Source organism: Salmo salar, chromosome ssa09 (genome assembly GCF_905237065.1).
Source record: "Salmo salar chromosome ssa09, Ssal_v3.1, whole genome shotgun sequence".
Classification (NCBI taxonomy): Eukaryota; Metazoa; Chordata; class Actinopteri; order Salmoniformes; family Salmonidae; genus Salmo; species Salmo salar.
In genome coordinates, this window is record NC_059450.1 from 41,573,808 (window position 1) to 41,597,970 (window position 24,163).

The 24,163-nt window shown below is 41.9% G+C and overlaps 1 protein-coding gene across 2 annotated transcripts in view; it reads left to right on the top strand.

Annotated features, from left to right (window-relative positions):
• The window catches only part of LOC106611366 (forkhead box protein N3), a 215,342-nt gene that overhangs the window by 80,689 nt on the left and 110,490 nt on the right, over positions 1-24,163 (top strand). The window contains exons 1-2 of one of the 2 annotated variants that reach the window (XM_014211522.2): positions 10,451-10,700; positions 18,028-18,674. In XM_014211522.2, the coding sequence (XP_014066997.1) occupies positions 18,054-18,674 (621 nt within the window). In that variant the 5' untranslated portion in view covers positions 10,451-10,700; positions 18,028-18,053. Of the gene's footprint in view, positions 1-10,450; positions 10,701-18,027; positions 18,675-24,163 lie in introns of those variants that run through there. The other variant, XM_045723679.1, reaches the window with a different exon arrangement.

The window sequence follows — 24,163 nt, forward strand, 5'->3', positions numbered from 1 at the left end:
GTATGGAGAGCTGCCTCAGGTGACATCATTCCCACGACACGCTCATTAGGGCGAATGCCGTATTTTATGCACCATACTAGCAGCTCTTTCATCTCTCTCTCTCCTAATTTCCCCATTAACCCCGTCACAGTCTCTGCCTCATATCCCTCGCTCACCTCCAATGTCATCCCGACTGGCTCTGGTTCTGACCTTCCCGTGTGCCCCCCCCAAAAAAATTATTGGGGCTGCCTCTCGCGCTCATTGCGCTCTCTCTCCTCGTAATAGCGCCTCTCCGCTCTTGCCGCTTCAATCTCCCACTGCGGGAGGCGATAATCCCCAGCCTGAGTCCATGGTCCCTCTCCGTCCAGGATTTGTTCCCAAGTCCATTCGTCCATAACGCTGTACTCCTGCTGCTCCTTCCTCTTCCGCCGCTTGGTCCTGGTTTGGTGGGTAATTCTGTAACAGCTGTCTGAGGAAGAAGTGGACCAAAATGCAGCGGAGTTAGGGTTCGTCATATTTAATTACACGAACACTATGCAATTTACAAAAACAACAAAACTGACAGCCAACACAGTCCTGTCAGTTGCAACCACAATGACAAGCACAATTACCCACGAAACACAAAGGAAACGTAGGCAACTTATGTGTGACTCCCAATCAACCACAACCCTCTACAGCTGTGCCTGATTGGAAGTCACACGGCCAAAATCAATGAAACAATAAAACACACACTCCCTTCTGCCACGTCCTGACCCAACTACACCCTCTACTGGTCAGGACGTGACACAAATGTTGCACAATCCAGGTGTGGAAAACTCTTAGAGACTTTCCCAGAAAATCGACTTCTGTTTGTTTTTCACGGCTAAGCATGTGACATCATCACAGGGGTCTTTTACAGATAGTTTCTGTGGTGTGTGTGTGTCAGGCCGCCATGCACCAATCAAACGAGTCGACGGTCAGACATGTGACACCTTTTTAAAGAAGAGTTATTGTAACGCGTACACACATACACACGTACCGGGTTCTGCTTTAAAAGAGAGTTGTGTGGAGCGTACACACGTACCGGGTTCTGCTTCAAAAGAGAATCGTGTGGAGCATACACACGTACCGGGTTCTGCTTCAAAAGAGAGTCGTGTGGAGCGTACACACGTACCGGGTTCTGCTTCAAAAGAGAGTTGTGTGGAGCGTACACACGTACCGGGTTCTGCTTCAAAAGAGAGTCGTGTGGAGCATGTGAACAAGCCTTGTCACAATTTAAAGACTAATTTAAACAGTCTTTGTAGGCTAATACTGTAACTTCTAACTTCACACGAGTTCAACGTTTAGGGCAGTGGCGGTCGATGCCCTTTAAAATGAGGGAGGGTGATTTATTTGTTCTTATGAGCATGGCCTTACTTCTATTACAGCATATTGGATGACTGTCATTCATACTCCATTCACCCAGTTCAATGTAACAGTGATAGGTTTAGGCTACTACATGATACTCTAATGTTCCCTATACCCATCATGAGGTTGATACATTCTAGCCTACAATTTAAAGTTTACAACGTAGAGACACATTAGAGTAATCAAGGTGACAGACAGTGAAACATTCAATACTGCCTTGCACACTCTTGCCTGCATCTAGCGGATCTGGGGTGTGATCATTAGTCCAAACAGTTGCAAAACATAACTTTTTTAAACTGAAACAAGAGTTTCTATTGGACAAATTCAGGTAGGTCCATCCCTGTTTTGTTCCATTTAAAAAAACATTTTGCAACAAAATTGGCATAATGAATACACCCCTGATCACCTGCACAAACAATTTACTTTCATAGCAGCCATATAAACAGCATCATCACATCTACTCACTTTCCTCCTCTCACTTGTGGACTTCAGTACACATCACAACTGCTGTCTGTGACCAGGCAAAAAAAAAACTCTCCAAACGAAACCTTCAAACCATAACCACTACACACAGCCTACATCGTTTTCACCATATTAGCTAACATCATAGTCAACAAATGATTGCCTCGCTTGGTTCACCAACTACTTCTCCGATAGAGTTCAGTATGTCAAATCAGAGGGCCTGTTGTCCGGACCTCTGGCAGTCTCTATGGGGGTGCCACAGAGTTCAATTCTCGGGCCGACTCTCTTCTCTGTATACATCAATGATGTTGCTCTCGCTGCTGGTGATTATTTGATTCACCTCTACGCAGACGACACCATTCTGTATACCTCTGGCCCTTCGTTGGACACTGTGTTAACTAACCTCCAGATGAGCTTCAATGTCATACAACTCTCCTTCTGTGGCCTCCAACTGCTCTTAAATGCAAGTAAAACTAAATGCATGCTCTTCAACCAATCACTGCTTGCACCTGCCCGCCCGTCCAGCATCACTACTCTGGACGGTTCTGACTTAGAATATGTGGACAACTACAAATACCTAGGTGTCTGGTTAGACTGTAAACTCTCCTTCCAGACTCACATGAAACATCTCCAATCCAAAATTAAATCTAGAATTGGCTTCCTATTTCGCAACAAAGCATCCGTCACTCATGCTGCCAAACACACCCTCATAAAACTGACCATCCTACCGATCCTCGACTTTGGCGATGTCATTTACAAAATAGCCTCCAACACTCTACTCAACAAATTGGATGCAGTCTATCACAGTGCCATCCGTTTTGTCACCAAAGCCCCATATACTACCCACCACTGCGACCTGTATGCTCTCATTAGCTGGCCCTCGCTTCATACTCGTCGCCAAACCCACTGGCTCCAGGTCATCTACAAGTCTCTGCCAGGTAAAGCCCCGCCTTATCTCAGCTCACTGGTCACCATAGCAGCACACACCCATAGCACGCGCTCCAGCAGGTATATCTCACTGGTCACCCCCAAAGCCAATTCTTCCTTTGGCCGCCTCTCCTTCCAGTTCTCTGCTGCCAATGACTGGAACGAACTGCAAAGACCTCTGAAGCTGGACACTCTTACCTCCCTCACTAGCTTTAAGCACCAGCTGTCAGAGCAGCTCACAGATCACTGCACGTGTACATAGCTCATCTGTAAATAGCCCATCCAATCTACCTCATCCCCATACTGTATTTATTTATTTATCTTGGTCCTTTGCACCCCAGTATCTCAACTTGCACATTCATCTTCTGCACATCCTACCATTCCAGTGTTTAATTGCTATATTGTAATTACTTTGCCACCATGGCCTATTTATTGCCTTACCTCTCTTATTCTACCTCACTTTCATATGTTGTATATAGATTTTTCTACTGTATTATTGATTGTATGTTTGTTTATTCCATGTGTAACTCTGTGTTGTTGTATGTGTCGAACTGCTTTGCTTTATCTTGGCCAGGTCGCACTTGCAAATGAGAACTTGTTCTCAACTAGCCTACCTGGTTAAATAAAGGTGAAAAAAACAGCTACTATAACTAACACCAATTCATGTGTACAATCACGCTGTAGTTTGCAGCAAGCTGTTTAGCAGTTACACCAGCTGGCCCCGGTGGCAATAAATTAATAAAACCAAAAGTTTACCGTGAATTGGAAGAGTTGGAGAGTTGGATAGCCTTAGCTTGCTAGCTAACATAAATATAATTCCTCTCTGTTTGAGTCAGATTGTCGGGTAGGCTAAATTAGCTGCATTAGCTAGAGTAAGTGAAAGTGAAACTGAAAAAAAAAATTGATCTCTAAATGTTGCTTCTCCTTTGTTCAAAACAGTTCAACTATTGTCTTTCTCTCTCTTTGAGTCCACTACTCATGTCACGTCCTGACCAGTTAAAGGGGTTGTTTGTAATTGTAGTTTGGTCAGGGATTTGTGGGTAGTTGTTCCGTGTGTAAGCTGTGTGCCTTACAGGACTGTTTTTCGTCGTTGTTTTTGTTCAAGTGTTTTGTTTTGTTCTTTAATAAATAAGAAGATGAGCATACACATTCCCGCTGCGTCTTTTTCCCATCCTTACGACTAATGTGACAGAACTACCCACCACCAACGGACCAAGCAGCGGGCCCAGGAGGAGCAAGGATCCTGGGCCAGGGAAAGAAGGGAGTGGAGGACGTCATGGACGTTCTTTAATAAATAAGAAGATGAGCATACACATTCTCGCTGCATCTTTTTCCCATCCTTACGACGAACGTGACAACTCACCACATGTTATACACTGCAGTGCTAGCTAGCTGTAGCTTATGCATTCAGTACTAGATTCATTCTCTGATATTTTTTTTATGTATATATTTTTTCACCTTTATTTAACCAGGTAGGCTAGTTGAGAGCAAGTTCTCATTTACAACTGCGACCTGGCCAAGATAAAGCAAAGCAGTGTGACACAGACAACAACACAGAGTTACACATGGAATAACATGGAATAAACAATAAACAAGCCAATAACCAATAAACAAGTCAATGACACAGTAGAAAAAAAGAAAGTCTATATACAGTGTGTGCAAAAGGCATGAGGAGGTAGGCAATAAATAGGCCATAGTAGTGAATAATTAAAATTTAGCAGATTAACATTTAGCTGTGTGTGTGTGTGTGTGTGTGTGTGTGTGTGTGTGTGTGTGTGTGTGTGTGTGTGTGTGTGTGTGTGTGTGTGTGTGTGTGTCAGTCAGTGGGGAGGTCGTAGAGTTTGTTTTATGTCAGACACATCTATGTTTAGCAGTTTTTGTAATAACTGTTTGGAGCTAACAACACATTGTTCTGGTGTGTGTTTTCGACTGTCAAAAGGAAAACCGAAAGGCTTACACATGGTTGTTCTTGTCTATGCTTGAATACATTAAAAGGAAATATCGAGCTGTTATGAGCTGGAGGCCTATTTCAAATCAAATAAAATTGTATTGGTCACATACACATGGTTAGCAGATGTTATTGCGATTGTAGCTAAATGCTTATGCTTCTAGATCCGACAGTGCAGCAGTATCTAACAGGCAATATCTAACAATTCCACAACAAAACCTAATATCTAACAAATTCCACAATAAAACCTAATGCACATAATCTAGTAAAAGAATGGGATATCATTAATCATTAATATCATTCTTGGGCGGCAGGTAGCCTAGTGGTTAGAGCGTTGGACTAGTAACCGAAAGGTTGCAAGATTGAATCCCCGAGCTGACAAGGTAAAAATCTGTCGTTCTGCCCCTGAACAAGTGTAACTGGTGGCAGGGAAGTCAGACGCAGGAGAGCAGAACTAGGTAGTAGCCGGAGCAGTTTAATCCAAAAACCAATGTCATAAAAATACAACAGAATATGGGTACAAAAAACCTGACGCGCACCAGTAAACAAGTGCACAAGCATTAACAATAAACAATCCCACACAAAGACATGGGGGGAACAGTGGGTTAAATACACAACAAATAATGAGGGAAATGGAAACCAGGTGTGAAGGAAAACAAGACAAAACAAATGGAAAATGAAAAGTGGATCAATGATGGCTAGAAGACCGGTGACGCCGACCACCGAATGCCGCCCGAACAAGGAGAGGAAACGACTTCGGTGGAAGTCGTGACAACAAGGCAGTTAACCCACTGTTCCTAGGCCGTCATTGAAAATAAGAATTTGTTCTTAACTGACTTGCCTAGTTAAATAAAGGTTAAAAAAAAATATATATATAAAAAAATAATGGATATTTAGTAGGATTTCAGAGTCGTATTTACTAATTCTCGTGAAGAGGGATCCAAACCTCAAAACTGTCACAGGCGTCGTTAAGGACAGACCAAGGCGCAGTGGGTATAGTGCTCATTCTTACTTGTTTATTTAAAGAGAACACTTAAACAAAGAAAAAACAAATGACAGCAAACAGTTCCGTACGGTTCACAGACTATAACGGAAAATAACCACCCACAAAACCCAAAGGAAAACAGGCTGCCTAAGTATGGCTTCCAATCAGAGACAACGAAAGATTCTGATTGGAAACCACACTCGGCCAAACCTGGAAAACTAAACATAGAAAATGAAAACTAGAACCAAAATCCCCTAGACCAAAAAAAAAACAAAACACACAAAACAAACATCCCACACAAAACAAACATGACCCCTTTACTGGTCAGGACGTGACACCAACAAGTTCCAGAAATTTACGCAGATTGACATATTTTTTTATTAATTATTAGTTAGGGTTTAAGCCTAAAGTAATACAGTGTCATAAAACACTGGTTTCCAATGTGGTCCTCAGTGTGTGCATGTATGTGTATGTGTATGTGTGTACAGTGCAAGTATTCAGACCCCTTCCCTTTTTCCACATTTTGTTACGTTATAGCATTGTTTTAAAATGGATTAAATTAAAAATGTTCCTCATCAATCTGCACACAATACCACATAATGACAAAGCAAAAACTGGTTTTTAGAATTTTTTGCAAATATAATAAAAATATAAAATATAAATACCTTATTTACATAAGTATTCAGACCCTTTGAGACTCAAAATTGAGCTTGAGCTTGGGTTTTTGTTTTATATTAACAAGGCAAGTCAGTTAAGAACAAATTCTTATTTACAATGACGGTCTACCCCGGCCAAACCCTCTGACCTGGACAACGCTGGGCCAATTGTGCACCGCCCTATGAGACTTCCGATCACGGCCGGTTGTGATACAGCCCGGGATCAATCCGGGGTCTGTAGTGACACTTCTAGCACTGCGATGCAGTGCCTGAGACAGCTGTGCCACTCGGGAGCTCAGGTGCATCCTGTTTCCATTGATCATCCTGGAGATGTTTCTACAACTTGATTGGAGTCCACCTGTGGCAAATTCAGTTGATTGGACATGATTTGGAAATGCACACACCTGTCTATAAAAGGTCCCACAGTTGACAATGCATCTCAAAGCAAAAACCAAGCCATGAGGCTGAAGGAAATGTCCGTAGAGCTCCGAGATATGATTGTGTCGAGGCACAGATCTGAGGAAGGGTACCAAAACATGTCTGCAGCATTGAAGTTCCCCCAGAACACAGTGGCCTCCATCATTCTTAAATTGATAAAGTTTGGAACCACGAAGAATCTTCCTAGAGATGGCTGCCCGGCCAAACTGAGCAATCGTGGGAGAAGGGCCTTGGTCAGGGAGGTGACCAAGAACCTGATGGTCACTCTGACAGAGCTCTAGAGTTCATCTGTGGAGATGGGAGAACCTTCCACAACGATCTCTGCAGCACTCCTCCAATCAGGCCTTTATGGTAGACTGGCCGGACGGAAGCCACTCATCAGTAAAAGGCACATGACAGCCCGCTTGGAGTTTGCCAAAAGGCATCAAAAGGACTCTGACCATGAGAAACAAGATTCTCTGGTCTGATGAATCCAAGATTGAACTCTTTGGCCTGAATGCCAAGCGTCACGTTTGGAGGAAACCTGGCGCCATTCCTACGGTGAGGCATGGTGGTGGCAGCATCATGCTGTGGGATTGTTTTTCAGCGGCAGGGACTGGGAGACCTGGGAAAGATGCTTGATGAAAACCTGCTCCAGAGCACTCAGGACCTCAGCCTGGGGCGAAGGTTCACCTTCCAACAGGACAACAACCCTAAGCACACAGCCAAGACAATAAAGGAATGGCTTCGGGACAAGTCTCCTAATGTCCTTGAGTGGCCTAGCCTGAGCCTGATCTAATATCTCTGGAGAGACCTGAAAATAGCTGTGCAGTGACAGTCCCCCTCCAATCTGACAGAGCTTGAGAGAATCTGCAGAGAAGAATGGGAGAAACTCCTCAAATACAGGTGTGCCAAGTTTGTAGCGTCATACCCAGGAAGACTTGAGGCTGTAATCGCTGCCAAAGGTGCTTCAATAAAGTACTGAGTAAAGGGTCTGAATACTTATATAAATTTTAGATTTCAATTATTTATTTTTAATACATTTGCAACAATTTCAAAAAAACTGTTTTGATTTGTTATTATGGGGTATTGTGTGTAGATTGATGAGGGGTAAAAACGATTTAATAAATTTTAGAATGAGGCTGTAAGATAGAAAATATTTTCTTTCTGAACTCACCGTATGTGTGTGCTACAAATAAAAGTGTCTGTGTAGTTCTGAAGTACTATCAGTAGCCAGGTTGAGTATTTATTTACTACTGGCTGTGTAGTTCTAAAGTACTATCAGTAGCCGGGTTGAGTATTTATTTACAACTGGCTGTGTAGTTCTGAAGTACTATCAGTAGCTGGGTTGAGTATTTATTTACTACTAGTCTGTGTAGTTCTGAAGTACTATCAGTAGCCGGGTTGAGTATTTATTTACTGCTGACTGTGTAGTTCTGAAGTACTATCAGTAGTCGGGTTGAGTATTTATTTACTACTGGCTGTGTAGTTCTGAAGTACTATCTGTAGTCGGGTTGAGTATTTATTTACCGCTGGCTGTGTAGTTCTGAAGTACTATCTGTAGTCGGGTTGAGTATTTATTTACTACCGGCTGTGTAGTTCTGAAGTACTATCAGTAGCCGAGTTGTGCATTTATTTGCTACTGGCATGAATAGCCCCCCCGTCACACTTATTATGAGCCATGTGGTTGGTGGAGTGTGTGTGTGTCGAGGTGACAGTTTGGCGGTTGTTTGGGGGTATGAGAGGGAAGGCTTCGTCTATTCAGAGGGGATTGGTCCTTTGTATTGGCTAGGGGCCCAAGCCTACTAGAGAGAGATCCGCCATATTCAGAAAGACACAATATACAGTGCCTTTGGAAAGTATTCAGACCCATTGACTTTTTTCAACATTTTGTTACGTTACAGCCTTATTGTAAAATGGATTAAATAAATAAAAATGTCCTCAGCAATCTACACACAATACCCCATAGTGACAAAGCAAAAAATAGGTTTTTAGAAATTGTTACTAATTTATTAAAAATAAAAAACAGAAACACCTTATTTACATAAGTATTCAAACCCTGACTCGAAATTGAGCTCAGGTGCATCCTGTTTCCATTGATCATCCTTGAGATGTTTCTAGAACTTGATTGGAGTCCACCTGTGGTAAATTTAGTTGATTGGACATGATCTGGAACGGCACACACCTGTCTATATAAGGTCCCACTGTTGACAGCGCATGTCAGAGCAAAAACCAAGCCATGAGCTCGAAGGAATTGTCCGTAGAGCTCCGAGACAGGATTGTGTCGAGGCACAGATCTGCTGTTTTGAAGGTCCCCAAGAACACAGTGGCCTCCATCATTATTAAATGGAAGAAGTTTGGAACCCGTTTGGAACCTCTTTTCCTAGAGCTAGCCTGCCGCCCGGCCAAACTGAGCAATTTGGGGAGAAGGACCTTGCTCAGGGAGGTGAACAATAACCAAATGGTCACTCTGACAGAGCTCCAGATTTCCTCTGTTGAGATGGGACAACCTTCCACAATGATCTCTGCAGCAGTCCACCAATCAGGCCTTTATGGTAGAGTGGCTAGACGGAAGAACTCCTCAGTAAAAGGCACATGACAGCCCGCTTGGAGTTTGCCAAAAAGCACCCTCAGACCATGAGAAAAATGGCCAAGCCTCACGTCTGGAGGAAACCTGGCACTATCCTTATGATGAGGCATGGTGGTGGCAGCATCAGAGAAAGAGAGAGAGAGAGAGGGGTAGGGGGAGAGAGAAAAAGAAAAAGAGAGAGAAAGAGAGAGAGAGAAAGAGAGAGAGAAAGAAAGAGAAAGAAAGAGAGAGAGAGAGAGAAAGAAAGAGAACGAGAGAGAGAGAGAGAAAGAGAGCGAGAGAGAGAGAGAGAGAGAGGTAATGTACTATAGTTTGCTCTCCCTTTAATGTTCTTTTTTTATGAGCTGAAAATTAGTGACACTTATTTATTAATTGTACAGTTGGAGGTGTGTGTGTGTGTGTGTGTGTGTGTGTGTGTGTGTGTGTGTGTGTGTGTGTGTGTGTGTGTTTGTGTTTGACTGAATAAGATGAGTTGATTAGGAATGCTCTAATTACATCCTGCCTTGTTCATTTTTTATTTGACTTAACCTTTATATAACTAGGAAAGTCAGCTAAGAACAAATTCTTATTAACAATGATGGCCTACCAAAAGGCAAAAGGCTTCCTGCGGGGGTTGGGGACTGGGATTAAAAATAAATAAATAAATGAAAATATAGGACAAAACACACATCATGACAAGAGAGACACCACAACAATACATAAAGAGAGAGACTGATTGAACGTGCTAACTGTAATTACTGATGTATTTCATGAGGTGTTTTCTGTGGCAAAAAAAACTACTGAAAGGTTCCATCTCCATTTGCAAAAAAATAGTTCATTAAAATGATCCATGGCATGACAGCGATCGACTCACACCAGTTACACGGTCTCAGCATCCACTTCTCTCCAAAACAAATGTTGATGTCTTTGGACAGCTGCTATTTGGGCCCTGAAACACACCCGAGTTTATTATGTTTAAATCTTTACTTTTGGGCTCAACACCACCACCACGCTATGTGTGTGTGTGTGTGTGTCTAGCCGCCAGCTTTGGGCCGAGGTCATGTGCCCTTCTCAATTGCTGACGAGAGACTCCGTTTTACCCTCCTCTCTCACATTCGCTCTCTCTCACACACACATTCTACATTGGGGACGGGGAAGAGCTTAAATAACCGGAGTCTTGGCAATGCGCCGATGAGGACTATGATTTATGACCGCACTTGGTTCGCTTTCCCCGGACTTTCTCTCTATAAACCTCGGTGTTTAATTAGGGCTGAGGAATACAATGGAATATTTTAAAGGAATTTACGCAGGAGCGGTTATTCCAAAGACGTGTTCTATTTGTACCTCCTGATTCAAAGGCTAGATCGTCAGGTAAGGAGAGAAAACAGAGTTCGGGAATCCTCGTCGGAATATCTGACATTCGTTCGTATCTGACATTCGAGTAGATGAGTTAATCTTTTACTGATCAATAGGTTATATATCCATATCGCTTTGCTTGTGCTTGAAGCCTTGACATGTGACATACCAATCACAGTCGGAGGCTACATTTGACAAAATACCAAAAATCGAATATACTTTTATTTACAAACGAATATGATTTTAGATGTACTATTTACAGCCTATTAATATATGGTAGGATATGCTATAAAGTGGTAATATGTATAGGTTAGGTGGCAGACATTAGGAAAACATGAACGTTTTCCCAAAGTTTTTGTTAATCTTCTGTTATTCTGTAACGTTATAGGCTACTGTTCAGAACGGTGCTTTGAGCATCTGTTATTTCTGCACGAGGGCACAGTAGGCTGTTGGCTCGGGTACCACGATTGGCATTTTACTTTTAATTTAGGATATCTGCAGTCAAAGTTTACATTCATAGTTGAATGCATGCAGTCCTGGTAATCTAGCCTTGCTTACATGAAGATAAGAATTGAATGGACTGGCAAAATATTTTATTCTGTGAGCTTGTCATGTTTGGCTACTGGTTGTCTTTCCCACAGTTTCCTACTGTATCTACAACCAGCAGCCTATTATACTGTAATACTGAACTAGCACGATGGAACGATGAAGCAGAGTCCTGCATTTAGATGGATAAAATACTTGCTGTGTAATTGCTATGAACTAAACTATTACATCAATGATCAGGGGTTTCCCGAGTGGCGCAGCGTTCTAAGGCTAGAGGTGTCACTTCTTTTAATTTAACTAGGCAAGTCAGTTATTAAGAACAAATTCTTATTTACAACGTCAGCCTACCCCGGCCCAATTGTGCGCTGCCCTATGGGACTCCGAATCACCACCGGATGTGAGCCAGCCTGGATTCAAATCAGACACTGTAGTGACACCTCTTGAACGGAGATGCAGTGTCTTAGACCACTGCGCCACTCAGGCGCTCACAACAGCCCCTGGTTTGATTCCAGGCTGTATCACAACAACCCGTGATTGGGAGTCTCATAGGGCGGTGCACAATTGGCCCAGTGTCATCCAGGTTAGGATTTGGCTGGGGTAGGCTGTCATTGTAAATAACTATTTGTTCTTAACTGACTTGCCAGGTTAAATAAAGGTTCAGTATAGACAGGAGTTGATGGACTCACTTCAGCGCATGGTCCTATTGGCAGTTTAGTAGAAAGGAGAGAGTTTGATAATTCCATTTTTATTGGAGAGTCTTTGGGAAAGGGTTCCCACAGGTATGTGATAGACAGACAGGTAGCCCCTTTCTGCAGTCAAATGACCTAGTGTCCTCATGGGTGGAATGTTATTAATATTTTTCATCATTTCATAATTAATCAACTTTTTTTTTAGGCTGAAAATCCAGTGTTTCTATGCCAAATGGTTTTGTTATATTTCAATCTTCTTTGATGTAGATAACGTGTAATAATGGGTTGCAAACTCAAAATGGGAATATATTTCAACTCTATATCTGACATGATATATAAACATGTGTGTGAGGCGTATACTTTTGTTTCAAACCAAGAAACATTCTGTGTCTCTGATTTAGCCCACTACAGTAAAAGGGCAGGCAACAATGCAAAGATCTAGCATCCCAAAGGTCTTGAGTTCAAATTTCATAATGGAACATTTTTAGCTAATTAGTCACTTTTCAACTGCTTACTACTTTTTAGCTACATTGCAATTACTTAGCATGTTAGCTAACCCTAACCCTTTTAGCTAATCCTTCCCCTAACCTTAACCCTTTAACCTAACTCCTAACCTTAACCCTAACCCCTAGCCAAGCTAACAATAGTCAGCTAGCTAATGTTAGACACCTAGCTCGAATTCGTAACATATCATATGTTTAGCAAAATCGTAACATATTGTACGGTTTGCAAATTCGTAACATATTGTACGTTTTGCAAATACATAACATAGTGTACTTTTTGCAAATTCATAACATATAATTATATTTATTGAGCTATTTTGGGATTGTTCCACTCCACTTGCAATAGGCTACGCTCCAATCTGTGAGAATGCTACTTGAAGAATGCCATTGAAATTGTAGTGTAGACTAGTGTATATCTAGCCTATCTGTTTATCACATTGGACATTGTCCTCCAGAAAAGAGTCAACATTTCCTCTTAGCCTAATAACTAGTTCAACACAGCAAGTGCATGTTGTGGGGGTGATGTCCTCCCGAGTGGCGCAGCGGTCTAAGGCTTGAGGCGTCACTACAGCCTCGGGTTTCGATCCCAGGCTGTGTCACAGCCGGCTGTGACCGGGAGACCTATGAGGGTGTGCGCAGTTGTCCGGGTTAGGGGAGGGTTTGTCCGGCCAGGATTTCCTTGTCCCATCACACTCTAGTAACTCCTTGTGGCGGGCCAGGCACCTGCGAGCTGACCCCATTGCCAGCTGGATGGTGTTTCCTCCGACACATTGGTGTGGCAGGCTTCCGGGTTAAGCAAACAGTGTGTCAAGAAGCAGTGTGACTTGGCAGGGTCATGTTTCAGGGGATGCATGGCTCTCAACCTTCGTTGAGTCCGTACAGGAGTTACAGCTATGGGACAAGACTGTTACTACCAATTGGGGTGAAAAAAGTGTCAAAGAAATGTCAAGTGGAAACGGTATGGGTTTCAACCATAGCCCAGCCGTAACACGCTTGAGTACATCTCTCATATACTTTTGGGGTGAATCCTGCTTGCGCCCATTTTTAATTAAAGGGAGCGCTGTGTCCAATCTGGATGTTGCGTGTTTACCATGGCGTGTAACTGTAAAACCGGTCTGGGTTTCATCCGCCTCCGCTGGAGCATTAATAGTTTTATAACGGGGGAGTGAGTGTGTTTTTCAGAGACTGCTTTGGTAAAACAAATCCCCTGATAATGGCGGATTAAACCATATAAACATGATTGTTACCTCAATTAGATACGCAGGGGTAAGGAAGAGAGTGAGAGAGAGACAGGGAGAGAGAGAGAGCGAGAGATTGAGGAAGGGAGAGAAGGAGTGAAAGAGAGATTGAGGGAGGGAGAAAGAGAGAGAGAGAGAAATAGCATAGGGAATTTGAGGAAAAGAGAAACAGAGAGAGAGAGGGGAGAGGGATAGATAAGAAATAAGTAGACAACGGCCTGGTTATGTGAAGGTTAGAGCTACAACGGCCTGGTAATGTGAAGGTTAGAGCTACAACGGCCTGGTTATGTGAAGGTTAGAGCTACAACGGCCTGGTTATGTGAAGGTTAGGGCTACAACAGCCTGGTTATGTGAAGGTTAGGGCTACAACGGCCTGGTTATGTGAAAATTAGGGCTACAACGGCCTGGTTATATGAAGGTTAGGGCTACAACGGCCTGGTAATTTGAAGGCTATTGCTACAATGGCCTGGTTATATGAAGGTTAGGGCTACAACAGCCTGGTTTTGTGATGGTTAGGGCTACAACGTCCTGGTTATGTGAAGGTTAGGGCTACAACAGCCTGGTTATGTGAAGATTAGGGCTACAACAGCCTGGTTATTTGAAGGTTAGTGCTACAACAGCCTGGTTATGTGAAGCTTAGGGCTACAACGGCCTGGTTATGTGAAGGTTAGGGCTACAACGGCCTGGTTATGTGAAGGTTAGGGCTACAACGGCCTGGTTATGTGATGTTAGGGCTACAACGGGCTGGTTATGTGAAGGTTAGGGCTACAACGGCCTGGTTATGTGAAGTTTAGGGCTACAACAGCCTGGTTATTTGAAGGTTAGGGCTACAATGGCCTGGTTATGTGATGGTTAGGGCTACAACGGCCTGGTTATTTGAAGGTTAGGGCTACAACGACCTGGTTATGTGAAAGTTAGGGCTACAACGGCCTGGTTATGTGATGGTTAGGGCTACAACGGTCTGGTTATTTGAAGGTTAGGGCTACAATGGCCTGGTTATGTGATGGTTAGGGCTGCAACGGCCTGGTTATTTCATCGAGTCAGATGTCTTATTCATCACATAACCATTTGATATTGACAATTATTTTTATGATTATTTCATTAGTAAAGTGGGCAAACTTAGGCAGCAAATGTCAACAACAAACAGTAAGCCATCATATTCATGCATTAAAAACAAATATTAAAAGAAAAGCATTGTAAGTTAGAAGTTAGTGTGGGAGAGGTGGAAAAGTTATTGTTATCGATCAATAATGACAAATCTCCTGGCATTGACAACTTAGATGGAAAGCTACTGAGGATGGTAGCTGACTCTATAGCCACTCATATCAATCATATATTTAATCTGAGTTCAGAGTAAAGGGTTTTTCCTCAGCCTGGAGGGTATCCAAAGTCTTTCCGCTACACAAGAATGGCAAAGTGGCCTTTACTGGTTCTAACAACCGACCTATCAGTTTGCTGCTAGCGCTTAGCACTGTTGGAAAAAAGTGTTTAACCAAATACAATGCTACTGTATTTCTCTATAAACAAATTAATAACATACTTTATTTATTTAGAATTGTATTAGGATCACCAACTACTCTTCCTAGACTCCAAACAGAAAACAAAACACAACAAATGAAATACATAACACTACATAAAACAATACATAATACAATGCAAAATATATAAAAATGTGTGTGTCTCTTCACAGTCCCCGTCATACCATAAGGTGTTCTTTTACCAGTTTTTTAAAATCTGATTGTATTGCTAGTTTGAGTTACCTGGGGTAGCAGAGAGTTTTGTTTAGTCATGGCTCTATTTCATTCTTTAGAGTATAAGATGTTGGGGGGGGGGTGTTAAGCTGACACATGGAATTGTTTTAAGATGGTCATACTATGGATCGTTTATCTATTTTATTTAGAATAGATTTTTGCCTTTACTACTAAAGCCCATAGAAATGCATTGAATAACATATACACAATGGCAAAAAGGACATTAAAAAAAATATAAGAAACAAGGTTTTGAAGTGTCTTTCCTAAATCTAGGAGATATACTACATATTTCCTTAGTTTTTTTTTTATATCTTATTTTTTTACACATATTTAACCCCTTTTTTTTGGGTAGGCACAAAACTAACTTCATACTTACATTCATTTTTTTTAACCCGTACCGCTTACCTTCAGACGAGTCCCGTGAAACTTGTGGGGGTCATAGAGTAAAATGGAACAACATCGTATTCGTGGGAATCTCCCCTTTTCACAGTGGGGTCCCATTAGTTTTGTACGTCAAACTGACATTTACGTGAGGAGACTGACTTTCGGGATGTCTCAAGGTCTGACAAACACCGCTCTAGCTCTGCCATCTTTCATCGCAGATGTGAAAGTGCGACACTGATGAATGGATCCAATGCAAAAAAATATCTGTAGTTTAGACTGACTGATTTTGATGGGGATTTTTTTGTTATGTAACTTAGATTGACGTTCCGGTGCATCAATCGAACTCTAGGGTGTTAATACTGTGCATTTGAAAAATTAAAGGAGAGCCGCACACTCTAGGAGCTCAGATGCAATAATTGAATAACCGTTGTTTCGACAGACAAGCTGTCTTCATCAGGGGGTATAATGACAAACACTGCGGGTCACTAGTTTATATAGTGTCAAAGGACACACACAGATGTCTGTAATCATGGCCTGGTGTGGCCTGATATCATTGGTTAATCTTCAGATATAAAAATAACATACCAAAAACATGGATAGCATACGATCATAGATACAATTTGGCTGCATAGGCCTACAAACATTTACAATAGCAAAATCACAATAATCACAAGAATGACTTCAGATCAAAGTCTACCTTGAGACCGAAGGGAGCAAGGGTCTTTAAATTAAAGATCCAGGCAGCCTCTCGTTTCAACAATAAATTGTCGAGGTCACACCCTCTCCTAGGGAGGGTGACATGTTCGATGCAGATATAACATAGGGACGAAATCGAGTGGTTTTCTTCCAAAAAGTGGGCCGCAACTGGGTAAGTCAAGTTTTTGCACCCAGTGGTGCTACGATGCTCCGAGATTCATACTTTTAATTCGTGCTTTGTTTTACCCACATACATTTTTACCACAAGGACAAGTTATAAGATAAATAACTGCCTTAGTGGAGCACGTGATAACACCTTTGATTGGGATCTGTTTCCCTGTTTGGGGGAGTTTGAAGGATCTACATTTATAAGTGCCATTGCATTGAGCACAGCCATTACACTTGTAATTTCCATCTAGTAGGGGCGCAAATAGACATTGTGCAGGGATATCTTGGGGTGGTAAATCAGAGTTATTAAATTATTGCATCTGAGCTCCTAGTGTGCGGCTCTCCTTTAATTTTTCAAGTGTTCTACTCCGCTAACCAGCACCTCGCCTGAACAGGTGTGCGTTTCTTTCACCTCTAGATTAATACAGCCTCTGTCCTGGACCTGGGAACTGTGAAGAGACCTCTGGCTGCACGTCTTGTGTGGTACTGATGAGTGTCTGAACTGTGTGCCACCTGCTTTAACAGACAGTTCAGTACCTTTAACCAATCAACACCTCGCACAAAGACCAATAGCGATGCAGTAAATCTCTCCTCAACTTTGTGCCAGGAGAGATTGACATGCACGCAACTGACATTCACCCTCTGTGTACGTCTAACTGCAATACTGCTCCTCTGTTCTAGACCAACTGCAATTCTCCTTTGTCCTTCTTTGCCTCACATGACCACTCAACTGGGCAGTAGTCCAGGTGTGACAAAACTAGGGCCTGTTTGACCTGCCTGGTTGATTTAGATGTCAAGAAAGCAGATCAACACCTAATCATGGAGAGACCTCTTCCCATTTTAGCAACCATTGAGTCTATACAGTATGTTTTGTCCATGACAGCTTGCTATCTAGGGTTACACCCAGCAATTTAGTCTCATCTTGCTCAGTCGCCACATTATTCAGTAATAGATCTAGATGAGGTTTAGGGTTGAGTGAGTGACTTGTCCCAAAAACAATGGTTTTTTATATATATATATATATTTTTTTGTGTGTGTGTGTGTGTGTGTGTGTGTGTGTGTGTGTGTGTGTGTGTGTGTGTGTGTGTGTGTGTGTGTGGGGGTGTAATTTGGAGTATTCAGAATAGTCAGTTTGCATGAGGTATGTGTGTGTAACGTTATGTCCTCCAGCTGTCATGATGGAATCGTAAGGACAATGTTTATAACAATAGTAACACAACGTATTATAATAACATATTATAATACTTTTCTTGTCCCACCCTCGCTCTCCTGACTGTCTAACACCAACATCTCTCTCTCTCCCTCTCTCTCTCTCTCTCTCTCTCTCTCTCTCTCTCTCTCTCTCTCTCTCTCTCTCGCTCTCTCAGGAGTCTAGGTGGTGGTGGTGGTGTCCATGGGTCCCGTCATGCCCCCCAGTAAGAAGCCCGAGGCGTCTGGCATCAGCGTGGCCAGCGCCAGCCTCTCCCACCTCTACCAGGCCAGCTCGCTGCAGGAGGCAGAGGAACTGGACCTGGCCTTCCCCGCCCCCTTGGCCCTCTCCTTGGCACCCCTCACCGGCGGGGCCGCCAAGCCTGAGAAAGGCACCGCCACCCCAGGTATGGAGGACGAGGAGTTGACCAACCTCAACTGGCTCCATGAGAGCAAGAACCTGCTCAACAGCTTCGGAGACCCTGTCCTGCGCAGCGTCAGCCCCGTCGGTGGCGAAGGGGGTGTTGCCGGTAACCGCGGCGATGGGGACCACGACAACATGCCGCCATCGCCGATAGCGGGCGGGGACCTGCCGTACGACGCCGATCGGAACCCCAACTGTAAGCCTCCCTATTCCTTCAGCTGCCTGATCTTCATGGCCATTGAAGACGCTCCGTCCAAGAGGCTGCCGGTGAAGGAGATATACAACTGGATCCTAGAACACTTCCCCTACTTTGCCAATGCTCCCACAGGCTGGAAGAACTCTGTCAGGCACAACCTGTCCCTCAATAAGTGCTTCAAGAAGGTTGACAAGGACAGGAGCCAGGTAAGAAGGATGAGGAGAAGTAGGAGGGCATACACAGACGGACATACTGAACACATTCACATGATTTACACACACAGACAAACACTCGCCATAGTAAAGTACAGAAAGGGCTCTATTTTAAGATGGCGTTAAGGCGGCGCTAGTGTCAAACGCCCTAATGCCAGGGTCAGCAATTTACCTGTCTTATATCAGCTTGCTTGCGCTCAGACGGGAGGTGTGTTCTTAAAAACATGATTCCTAAGTGCTAATTTCAGGCAGCGCTGATAAGGATATTTAAGACCAACCAAAAGCTGGTTTTAGCAGTAACGCAGTAGGTTATGTCATGAAATTTGACAGCAGAAACACAGCCTATCCAGCTGTGACGCACACTGCCCATATGCGCATGAAACAAGAATAGCATAGTGTGCTTTTGGTGCATGTATACATCGTATTTAGAAACATAAAAAACTCATTTGGATTTTTTAAATTAAAAACCAGGCATAGCCTGGTGATTATCTATCTAGGCATGGCACCTTCAGGGTGATTATCAACTGGGCACGGCACCAGGAGAAGGAGAGCAGGCCCTACTGTCGGAAGGAGGCGCAACGATGGAAAAAACATTTTAGAAAATGACACGCCTTCCTAAAATGGGTTATAACTCCAGTTCTGTATGTGATATTAAGATTCTAACAACAACACTGTGTTTTATAGACGTATTTAGGAAACGTCAAGGACGGAGGGGGGCATGACTTTAAAAATGGTAAAATGGTGGAGTAATACAAAAACTACATTCATTAGCAGTCCAAATGACCGCTTTAGTGGTCCTAGTGTTAACCCTTTACAAAACCTTACTTTAGTGGTCCTAGTGTTAACCCTTTACAAAACCTTACTTTAGTGGTCCTAGTGTTAACCCTTTACAAAACCTTAACCCTTAACCTTTACATTTCGTAATCCCATGACTCCGGATCTGAAGGTTGTGTGTTAAATCCCAGTTGTGGAACCTTGTTTAAAAAAAAAAAAACTGTACCTATCAAAAACCTTAAGCCTTAACTTCGAAATGTAATGTTTGGAGACACAGAACGATACTGAGCAGGAGTAAACCCAGGATGTCAAAAACACTTTGAAATGTGACGTTTGGAGAAAGATCTTGTTGGTGGTATGCTTAGTTTTAATTGTCATTGATGTTTTGTTTGAATTATAAATTCCTGCACTGCAGCCTATCATTTAATGAATAATTGGGCAGGTGTGATTTTCAGATAACTGTTTGATAAATTAATTGCTTATCACTTGTAGAAAGTAAAGTCCCATGTGTATGCGTTTGTGTGTGTATGATTGACTGTAAGCAGCAAATTGCTCTGTAGCAGATCAGACCGGAGATACGCTTCACACAGCCATGGCGAGCCAGACTCTGGATAGTGGGCTTGGGGATTCCCTGGATGTTATCACAGAGAACTTTGTGGTGACACTTGGCGCCTCCTTTTCCGATTCCCTTCGCCTCTTCTTTTCTTTTTAAAAACCAACATGACCGAGTTTTCACCAAGCATGTTTGAAATGATGATCTACAGTTTGAAGATTAACAGTCTGTGGTGTTTTAAAACGGATAATTACGATTTCCCTCCTTTTGTAAAATCCCAATTAATGGCAGATGATAGACAATCATCATTTGGCAGCTGGCATTATCTGTTTTTATGAAGACAGATCTCTGACAGACCACATTGAGTACCACAGTATGAGTTTGAAATGGTTCCAAAGAAAAATCTGGCACATTGAAAACAAAGAAAACATTCTGTATGATGCAATCCTGCTCTGTGTGTGTGCGTTGTGCATTCATGTGTGTGTGTGAACAATCACTGACAAATTAGATGAATATGCTTTAGGGAAGTCTCTGATTTGCTTATGCTAATAAAGATATTTACCGTGAGGCCATAATCATCAGTCACTGACTTGGACAGGTTTAATAGATTTACTTTAGTACATTACCAGGGTGTGTGTGTAGTGTCGCTCGGGAGAGTGTGAGAGTTAGAAAGAGTTAGCGTTGAGGTTGAATAGAGTTTCATACAGGTCTATGTGTGTTTGTGTGTGCACTGTTTCAACTTTTTATTCGCCACGTGTACAAGATACAACAGATGTAGAATATTACAGTGACATTGTTACCTTGAGAGCTCTTTCCAACAATACAATGAGAATAATAAGTTAGAAATTAGAATAAAAAATAAAAGTACGAATAAAATCCACACAAGAACTATGATGAGAGTTAAATAAACACAAGAATGCAAGTATATACAGGTTAGTGTCAGTACCTTAATCAATGTGTAGTGGTACTGGAGTGACTGAGGTGGGTTTATACATAAAAAGTGACTGGTAGTCGAATCAAATCAAATCAAATTGCATTTGTCACATGCGCCGATTACAACAGGTGTAGACCTTACAGTGGAATGCTTACTTATAAGCCCTTAATTTAACCAACAATGCTTTAAAGAATTTTTAAGGATCTGGCCCTTTTCTTCAATTTTCGCCTAAAATGACATACCCAAATCTAACTGCTTGTAGCTCAGGCCCTGAAGCAAGGATATGCATATTCTTGATACCATTTGAAAGGAAACACTTTGAAGTTTGTGGAAATGTGAAATTAATGTAGGAGAATATAACACATTAGATCAGGTAAAAGATAATACAAACAAAAAGACATGCGTTTTCAATTTTTTTTCTTCATCATCTTTGAAATGCAAGAGAAAGGCCATAATATATTATTGCAGTTTAGGTGCAATTTCGATTTTGGCCACTAGATGGCATGAGTGTGTGCAAAGTTTCAGATTTATCCAGTGAAGCATTGCAATCCTGGAACAATATTTTGTATCAAGTTTGCCCAAATGTGGTGAATTGGTCAATTGCTACATTTTCAAGTACATAACTATAGAGAACATACAAAAATGATATGGTAATACAACATTTCAGTTTACACACTCCCAGGAAGGTCATGCATGATGGCTCATTAGCTTATACACTAACTTTCTCACATCTAGATGGCCGGGCGGGGTGGGTGTGGAGACAGAGACAGCAGGGGTTCAAACTGTAGAACCCAGTTCCTACATTTGAATATAAAAATGGATTTTATCAAACAAAACTATGCTACATTTTATCTCTGGGACCCTCAGGATGACAAATCAGAGCAAGAGTACTGAATGTAAGTACATTATTTACCTTCAGAGGTGAATGTATCAAACCAGTTGCCGTGATATGTTTTTTGTTGTTGTGCACTCTCCTCAAACAACAGCATGGCATTTTTTCACTGTAATAGCTACTGTAAATTGGACAGTGCAGTTAGATTAACAAGAATTTAAGCTTCCTGCCCATATAAGACATTTCTATGTCCTAGAAAGTTTGCTGTGACTTACAGCTGTCATGCTAATCACATTAGCGCACGTTAGCTCAACCGTCCCGTTGCTCTGTAATTGTTTTAAAGTCTCCATTGGTCTCATGGTGAAATATTTAAGCGGTTTCCTTCCTCTCATGCAGTTTCCTTCCTCTGGGTGTATTGATACACCATCCAAAGCGTAATTAATAACTTCGCCATGCTCAAAGGGATACTCAACGTCTGCTTTTTGTTTTTACCTATCTACCAATAGGTGCCCTTCTTCGCAAGGCATTGGAAAACCTCCCTGGTCTTTGTGGTTGAATCTGTGTTTGAAATTCACTGCTCGACTGAGGGACCCTACAGATAATTGTATGTGTGGGTTACGGAGATGAGGAAGTTATTAAAAAATCATCTTAAACACTATTATTGCACTAATATTGAGTCCATGCAACTTATTATGTGACTTGTTAAGCACATTTTTACTCCTGAGCTGTGGTTCGAATACCCATACTAACATACAGTTTACTACAGACTTAATGAGTATATACTACATACTATATACTATTAGTTAATTTTAGTATACTGTAAACAAATGTTATCCTTTCAATTGAGTGTACTAGCGCTTTGCCTGTCTACCAGAAGTTGATGCTGTTGCTATGCAACCTCTTGCTAGCTTGTTAGCATAACAAATTACTAGCTAGACATTTTATGACTTCGGGTGTGGTCTTAAATTCAATCTGGAGTGCCAGAGTGCGCTCAGAGTGCACTCTGGGCATTCGTAAATTCAGAGCATTGTCAGATTGTCAATTTGTAAATTCACAGCGTTTCGCTCTGGGAGCGTTCAGAGTGCATACTGGACGCTCTAGCCAAGGAGTAGGGTTGATTCAAGCGTTCTGACCTTACAACTGCAGTAAAGCACCCAAGCTAACTGGCTAACTTGCTAGCTACTTCCAGATACAAATGAGAGAACATCTCACTCTGACCATTTTATTCCCCCTAGCAGAGCTTGTTAGGCAGTTTTCATGTTATCCAGTGTTGGTGACTCTAACTCCTGCTGGCAACTATTGAATTATGCTTTTTTGCCGACGTTTACTGACACTAGCCATAGTCAACGGGTGTTGAGCGTTCGTAAATTCATCAGTTATTCTGCGCTTTGGTAGACTCAGACGATAGTGCTCTGAAATCAGAGTAAATAGCCAGAGCGAATTTACGAAAGCACCCGAATGTCCATTGAGAACGCACAACGACTATACCACTTTGCTAAAATTGACGGGAATAATCAAGTCAATAAACATTGGGTAGTTAGTTAGATAGAATATAGTTAATATACTGGCAAGTTTGATGTATAAGTAGCCAACTAACGTTAGGTAGCTAGCCGACATACTGGTACATAATGCTGTAATGATATGCTATGTGGTTCGTAAGGATAGCGTAACTACCAAATTGTCAGCCAACATAACGTGTAAGGTAACTTATTTGAAAAGTCATTACATTATTACATTGCTCAACATTTTCTTAACATTAGTTAAAGCAATGAATTTGTATCTGCTCTCGTCTGACTTTTTACTGCCATTTTCTTCAAATCTGAAAACAATGTAAAGCCACGCCCATTTTCCGAAGAATTGCATTATGGGCCCTAAAAGCACGGAAATAGTGTCACTGTTTGTATACTTCGTATTTTGGCGAACGTAGTACAACGTCCAGGAACCTTTGGCATACTAACTATATCCATACAATGACCAATAAGCATACTATATTCTCAATTTAGGTCACAAATAATACAGTTAGTGCAGTTAGGTTGAGTATTCGAACACAGCTCTGAACTTATTTAGGCTTTCCATACTAAAGGGGTTGAATACTTATCGACTCATGACATTTCAGCTTTTCATTTTTAATTAATTTGTGAACATTTCTAAAACTTAATTCCACTTTGATATTATGGGGTATTGTGTGTAGTTTAGTAACACACAATCTAAATTTAATCCATTTTAAATTCAGGCTGTAACACAACAAAATGTGGAAAAAGCCAAGAGGTCTGAATACTTTTTGAAGGCAAGTATGTGTGCAAAGCATATTATTTTTTTTATAATGTCCACATGATATGACAAAAATGCATGGATGTGTGTTTGATTTGTTTGTGTGTCTGTACGTGTTT